Source organism: Fukomys damarensis, unplaced genomic scaffold (genome assembly GCF_012274545.1).
Source record: "Fukomys damarensis isolate Sample0158 unplaced genomic scaffold, DMR_v1.0_HiC HiC_scaffold_35, whole genome shotgun sequence".
NCBI lineage: Eukaryota > Metazoa > Chordata > Mammalia > Rodentia > Bathyergidae > Fukomys > Fukomys damarensis.
This window is the reverse complement of record NW_022900947.1, coordinates 4,105,733-4,113,426: the sequence shown is the minus strand read 5'-3', so window position 1 is coordinate 4,113,426 and position 7,694 is coordinate 4,105,733. Positions and strand designations below refer to the sequence as shown.

Sequence of the window (7,694 nt, the reverse complement as noted above, 5' to 3'; positions counted from 1 at the left end):
TTACCAACCAGGGTCTGTCTCTCTCCCTCTCCCTCTCCCTCTCCCTCTCCCTCTCCCTCTCTCTTCCCACCTCCAGAATGCTGTAACCAATCTCAACCTCCTCTTTAGTTCCTGAAGATCCTTCAGCACACATTACTTCTGCAAGTTAAACATCGCAGCAGTATACATTCTTTATGTCAGTTACTACACAGAACCAAAGAATGAGGAGGGGAAGTACATATTCTGATGTCATCTGAAGGTCCACAGATATTATGGGTTTTGTAAATCTAAAAAAAGATTATTAAGGAGTTAATATCTTTCCTTTTTTAATTTAGTGCTGGAGATCGAAACCAAGGCTTTCCACATGCTAGGCAATTAATTTACTACTGAGCTACATCTCCAGCCCAACAGCTGATACCTTAATCATTTTTGTGTGGCTTTCCTTCAGAATTTGGAATACCAGGCAAAGGGAGAAGTAACTTTGTGAAGAAGAATAGCTCCCAAAGGAGCACAACACCCACCCCACACACACACCTTTTATGTCTGATTATCTGCAGTAATTAAAGCATCATTTTAAGTGTTAATTTTAAGTATTCAACATGTGACATTTCCATCAACATAATAATAACGTTTTGTTTGAAGTTGAAGTGCATTTGAATTAAATCTCCACCTTGGTGAAACATTTTGTTTTCCTCAGAGTTAGTAAGTGACTTGCGTTGTGCTAAAAGAGTTTTAGGAGCCAGGTATGGAGGTGCACACTCATGATCCCAGCACTGTGACAGGCCCGGGCAGAAGAATGACAAGTTTGAACCCAGCATGGACAACTGAGTGGTTTAGGGAGAGCTTGTCTCAAAATAAAAAATAAAAAAGGGGCTGGGGATACAGCTCCGTGCTAAGGCGCTGGGTTCAATCCCCAGTGCTGCAAAAAGAAATAAAAACTTTCTATGCAACTCGATCTCCATCCCACCCCCTTTGCAGGAGCTAGAGGAGGGTATGTGGGTGGGGAAAGCTCTAACTTTCTAACAACTGGGTCCCTCTGTGACCAGCCCCATCCTGAGGCTTCCCCGGGGGCCCAATACTGAGCCAGCAGCCCATAGCACAAACTCAGGTGTGATAAAGTGGCACTCCTGTGAGTAACAAGACTCACCTGACACAGGATTCTTGGGAGCCCAAGTGCAGCTCAGCACTAAAAACTGCAGACAATGACCAAATGTATTTCTTAGTTTAGCACAGTTGGATAGATGGATCTGTATTTCAGAATATCAGATACTGTAAACATTTTCATAGCTATGAAAGACATTTTATCTCATTTCAACCTGTTCAAAAGCTAATCACATACTAATAATATCATAGCATTGGCATATGTGGGGGTCCTAACAAGTAAAAGTGAAATGCAGGTAACAGTGGCAGAAAGGTCTGCATTAGTCGCGTTCTGTTACTGTGACAAAATACCTGAAACAATTCACTTGCAAATAGACCAGGTTTGATTCAGCTCACGGTTTTGGAGGTTTTAGTTCTTGAGCAGGTGGCCCATGGGGAGGAGCACATCACGGTGGGAGGAGGCAGCAGAGCAAAGCTGCTGACTTCATGGCCAGGAATCACAAAAGAGTGAGGAAGGGGCTGGGCTCCCACAACCCCCTTCAGGGACACACCCCCAATAACCCAAAGACCTCCTACTAACCCCCGCCTCTTAAAAACCCCAACACCCCAATAGTATCAAGCAGGGGGAAACAAACCTTTACCAAATGGACCTTTGGGGGATCCTTAAGATCCAAACTGTAGCAAGGATGAAAGAAGGAAATGGGGAGAAACTGTCTCACCATGTACGCAAAGGGGCAGATTTTAAGCCAAAGATGTATGACGCAAATACTAAATCAGCCTCTAAAGAGAAAAAAGGTGGAGAGATAATATGCCAACAGTGGTTATAAAACAGAGTCATTAAAGACACTGAATTAATACAAAGGAAAGATGGAAAAGAGGACAAACGATGGCTGGAAGAATAGAAAACTAAATAGCATTATGGTAGCTTGAAATGGCAGCCCATCCATAAATGCATTAAAAACAAACAGTCTAAACCTCCAGTTAAAAAAGCAAAGGTGGCTATTCTCACTCTCACACCTGTTAGGAAACTCTGAGGACCAGTGAGGTTCGTGTCCTGGGGCTGAGAAAGGAATCCCCTTCCTCCAGAATATTACTGTAGGCATGAGGATAAGAGAGTGGGAAGGAGGGGGGGAGGGGGGAGGAGGAGGAGGAAATGCTGCCGGGTGGGTGAGAATAGCGATGACCACGCACACGTAACAGTGGGCGAGTTATTCCATTGCCAGCCACCTGTCAGATGGGTAACATCTCCATGCCCAGGCTCTTTGAGGATTACAAAATTTCAGGATAAAGCTTCAAAGGACAAGGCCTGACACAGACCAGGCAAAATGCGTCGTGCCGGCTTTGTGGTGCTTTGGCTGTCGTGGTGGTTGCTGTTGCTATTAGCAAATTCTAGAGGCCTCAGTAGCACTGACTCACACAAGGCAGCAGCAGAGTTGAGCTCCTCGCTCTCTCCCCTGCAGCTGCCAAGGGAGGACAGAAACCAGTGAAAAGCTCCAGTAATGACTTCTACGTCCTGTTCATCTTGAGCACGGTCTTCAGCAATGTCTCCCTAAAGCACAAATCGGATCACAGCACTCCTTTTAAAACTCTCGGAAACAACAGTAAGATTAGCGGACATGAAGTGCAGTCTGTAGAAAAAGATGTGGGAGTCAGCGCATGAAACTGTGCCCCTCACATCCTCGGCCAGGTTTGATCTCACTCTCAAACTCCCACAACAGAATTTTCATCAGCTGGCTTTGTCTCTGGCACGGGACGATTACACATGTTCGTGTCCCGATGCAGCTAGCTGGTACCCTCAGAAGTCAGAGGGCCCTGAAAGCCAAACCTCAGGGGAGCTTAGCAACCTTGCCAGTCACCCAGCTTGTAAGTAACAGAGCCAAAACTCAAGTCCAAGTCTTCTCTGCCCGAGCTGCCGAAGTTTCCCTCCCACAACAGGCTTCCACGTGCTCTAGGGTGCTTTTCACTGCTGTGATGAAATTCCCAGGCAGCCTCATTTACAAAGAAAAGGGAGTTATCCGGTTCACAGTTCTGAAGTTCCAGGCTGTGTGAGTCCCACCGCCGCAGCACTGAGCCTCCCGCGGCAGTCAGGGAGGTGTCTCTCATACCCGCCCTTTCCTCCTCTTCCGAACAAGCTGCCAGGACTGAATGAGGGGACTCCGCCCTAAGGACCTTATCTAATCCTAATCACCTGGCAAAGGCCTCGCCTGTAAACACCACAGGAGGGTAAAGTCTCCACCTTCTTAATAGCATTAGCATATGACTTGGAGATTAAATTTGGGCGTGAATAAACCATCTTCATCCAGAGCAGAAATGGGAATGAAGGTACCAGCCTCACTTAACTTTGTGAATACTTACAGATACAATAAAACAACCAAGACACCTTGACTGTGCATCAGCATTCTGTCAAACACTGTAGACAAAATATCTAGTACCATCACTCCTTACATCTCTAAAGTGGGTGTGGAAAGCCACGTGTTACAGACAAAGAGGCCAAGGGTCAGAGGGGTAAACTGTCTTGCTCTAAAGCAGGAGGGCTGGATTTGAACACAAAGCTGACTGCACAAACACGGGCTTTCCACAGCACGTCTTGGTGTCTCTTTGTGCAGTGAGTCTATAGAAGGGGAATCTTTGTCTGCCTAACAACCTAGGGAGCCATTATGAGGTTCTGAGGCGCGCACCTCCTGTTGTTGCTAACAGCCTCTTTGATCAGCCTTTAGCAGAGAATTCTGCACTAATTTTTGGAATCCTCAGGTGCAGTCTACTTGCAACTATGCATGATTGTAGCAGAGTCCTGCCAGAAGCAGGAAATTGTCAGAAAGGCAGACTGTCACCATCACAGGGTAGAGGAGGACACCAGTACGGCGGGCCCTGAAAGGCAGACTGTCACCATCACAGGGTAGAGGAGGACACCAGTACGGCAGGCCCATACCACCAAGAGCTTCACGGGCCTGTTGCATCCATGCTTGCAAGGGAGTTCATGTTAAAGAAGCAAATGAAACTCAGAAAGATCGGGTGACTTGTCTGGGAAAACACCGCCCCTGAGTAGTGGAGCAGGATTGGTCATTTCTACTCCATTAGCTCCCGTGTGACAGCCAGTGTTCTGCCTCTGTCCTAGCTCTCCCCCAGACCTTCTGAGTGGAAAACCAGCCCCATCTAGTCCTGTCCTGAATTCAAACTGCTCACTCGTGCATGCATACCTGCTAATCTTGCAATGGGACCAGCTGGCAGCTCATGACCATGACACCCAGAGAGTGCAACCCTAGCCCAACATCCCACACCTAGACTGGGCCTGCAGGTCTCCAGGGATTTACAGAGAAAGTCCCAGGATGAGGGCTTTGCAGGGAGGGGACCCAGGTTCCAATCTGGGATTCCTCCCTCATGGGTGGTGGGATTGCAGGCACGTCTCTTATCTTCTGTAAACCTCACTCCTAGGCTGTAAGACGGGAATGGTGACACCCCCACTGGGGTGTCAGTGACAACTAGGAGTGTGTTAATGCAGCCGGGAGAGCCTAGCAGCAACTCTACTGCAACAGGGGCTTCTCCAGAGACCCCTTTCCTCCTAATTGTTTCCTGCCCTCAGGAAAAGACCACTGCAGGTGTGTTCCCAGGCTCTCAGAAAAGCTCACAAGTGAGTGATGTCACCCAGCTCCTGGCAGATGTCACTGCCTCCACCACACTGAGACAGCAGAGGGTCAGGGCACAGAAGGGCAGTGTGAACAACAGGGACTCGCTGTGATTTATTTGTTGGACAGTGAGTGAGCCCTCTACGTGTCCTCGATCAGAACCAGGAAAAGGACGAGGGCCTGCCTGGAGCCCTAAAACAGGAATCCTGCTTTTGCTACAGAAAGTAAAAATGAGTCCACTTATGAAGAGCTGTACATGAAATACGTTTATTTCCTGAGGTCCCTTTTATAAAAACCACAGGGCATAACAAACTCAATGTACAGAGTCTTGCCTCACACACGTAGACTTCTTGTCACACAGTGTGGCGCTGGGTGTGACAGGGGCAGGTGTCTCCTCCAGATCTTTGGTGGCCCATGACCACCAAAGAGGGAGGAGTGTCCATGTCCCCGGGATACAGGTAGTAGCCAAATGGAAGTTCACAAAACCAGAGCAAACAGCAGGTGTGAAGGTCCTGGGTTACACGTGGCACCCCGCTTAGAAAGAGCAACCCCAGCCCAAGACCCCACCCACTATACTATGGCAACGGGCTGTCCCAGGACAGTCTACTGCAAGTTGTCGCTTATGAACAAGCAAAACACAGGTGCATAGGAAGGAATAAGTCCGTCTTCAGATGCCCCCAGAGCTTTCCCTTGGGCTAGTCCAACCCCAGAGCCCTGCTGGCTTTCTTAGCATTCAAGAAGTTCTTTTTCTTCCTGGGAGGAATGAGCAGTGAGATCTCTGGTTCCTTTGGGTTTCTGAATATAAAGAGCTTTTCACCTGTGTTTAATACATCAATGGTATCACTCCCTACGATGGTGACAGAGGCCAGTTCACCAATGGGCTCTGGGGACAGATGGGGCCAACTTCCTCTTCCAGAGAACATCAGCCTGTCTCTGATGGGGAGACAAGTCTTCTTCAATATGCTACAGAGAGAATGAAAGAACAAATTCAGCATTTGGGACTATCTGGACCCTCCTCGTGTCTGACAGAGCTCTCCGGGAGATCCCCTTTGCGTCCTGACATCCCCAACTAGTGTCACTTTAAAGACTTGCTTCCCCTTCGGTCAGCAGCACAGCCCTGACACCAGCTGAAGCCTGTGACAGTGTTGTGCTGAGTCAACCCCTCATGGTCTCAGGAGCCACTGCCATCCGTGGCTAGCCTGAGGTCAGCCATGCTGGGAGGATTTGCCAGTGTACACATTGATGGATACAGCCCAAAACAGGTGGATGGAGCTGGGGGAGAAAGCAAAGGCTGGAAGTCAGTCAAAGTGTGTTTACGGCAGGAGGATGACTGTGATCCCGTCCCCAGTCTGCTCCACATCCCTGGCTGCTCTTGGAAATGCCATGAGTGCCCCTCAGAGCCAGACGCCACCTGCAAGCACCGGGGCCCTCTGTCTCTGCCCCAGCAGAGCAGGTCAAGGCCGTGTCACCAGGGGCCCACCCAACAGACACCCCTGGCAGGTGAAGGAAGGGACATGGCAGACTCAGCTCTGTGCCACCACGGGCAAGTCCTGCCCTTAAGCTTGCACAGTTCTGTCTTCCCACCCACCATGGGTCCACGGTGCCTCGGGTGGAGTGAAGACTGCCACACCGAACCAGGACAGCCATGGCCTCTTAGTGGGCACACTCCATGGCTATCAGTGTCACCAGGAATGTGCCCCGTGGAACACTTTACAGTTCACGGGGTGTGGACTTCATTTCTTGATCTGAGCTTGAATTTGCTTCTCCTGACCACTGTGATGATCTGATTTCTTTGCGACCCAGTTCTGATACAAGCCCCTTGCCGATGGCTCCAAGCTCTGTATCACGAAAGAGCCACCGTGTAGGGTCAACACCTCTCCCTGGGCTCTGGGAAATTATGGGAGGGCCAGAGTTTGGGTAGAACCTTCCCGGACAGCCACTGTTTCCTGAGCACAGGGCGGAGGCTGCTAAAGCCACAGAGGCTATGAAGTTGCATTTCTTCTGACTCTTCTCTAGCTGGAACCGCCGGACACACTTGGTGAACAGTTCAAAGCAACCCAAAGCCTCTCTGTCCCTCACCTCCCCTGATGCCCACGCATGCAAAAGTCACAGTAGAAAGAGCGCAAGCCTGGGAGTTTCTAGAAACAAAGGGAGCAGCCAGAGGGTCCCAAGCACCACAGCCACCCTCTACTAGCCACAGTCTTGGCTGCTTCAAGGACCCCCAGAGCTGCAGTTTCCTCACCCCACTTTCTAGAAGGTTCAACGCAACATGAAGAAGGGCTTTGGCCATAATAAAATCTGAATAAAATCAGAATAATTCTTTTTCTAATTATATCCTGTTAAAATAGCTAACAGCTAAAATAAATACCTTAATTAAATGCTAACAAATGTGAGGAGAACATTCTCCCATGGATATGAGCTTATTTTCCTTGGGCTTCTGAACTAGGCCCAGGGATTAGGATTTGCGGGTTTCAGGGAAGGGCCTTCCTCGTCCCTGTCACCTCCCGTCCCTGTCCCGGCTCCTGGCAGCTTGAATGACCCTTCAGGCACCCGAGCAGTCCTATTACCTCTCCTTTCTCTGGTGCGCCCAGAGCATCTTCTCCAGGCCTCTGCTCCTCAGATCTGCCCGCAGTGTGCTGTCCAAGGCTTGCCACCAGCTCTGATGCTTCCTGATGGCAGGAAAGGAAGGTCTTATTGTTCAGAAAGGAACAGCATAGGAGCCCCATAGGACTCCGTTCTCCAAGGAGACCGCTGACAGGCACCAGGGGCCCTGAGCATTCCGGCCCTGTGTTCTGTCACTCGCTCAAAGCACTGGGATTGAGCACCTTCTTGGGCCTCATAATGGTTCAGGTCGAGAACTCCCCCAGAGGGGATGGAGCCCATCATAAATCAAGGGGCACCTGTACATACATTCATGCACACAAACAGACTGCCGTGCTGTCATACACAGCAACACACACACACACACACACACACACACACACACACACA

General features: G+C 49.5%; 1 protein-coding gene across 2 annotated transcripts in view; it reads right to left on the bottom strand.

The window, feature by feature from the left end:
• Window positions 1–4,991: 4,991 nt before the first annotated feature.
• Evc2 (EvC ciliary complex subunit 2) overlaps window positions 4,992–7,694 on the bottom strand; it is an 88,661-nt gene continuing 85,958 nt past the window's right edge. For both annotated transcript variants that reach the window (XM_010641809.3, XM_033758773.1), the window contains 2 exons: window positions 7,271–7,372; window positions 4,992–5,666 (listed from right to left, as the gene is read on the bottom strand). In XM_010641809.3, coding sequence (XP_010640111.1) covers window positions 5,399–5,666; window positions 7,271–7,372 — 370 coding nt within the window. In that variant the 3' untranslated portion in view covers window positions 4,992–5,398. The remainder of the gene's footprint in view (window positions 5,667–7,270; window positions 7,373–7,694) is intronic.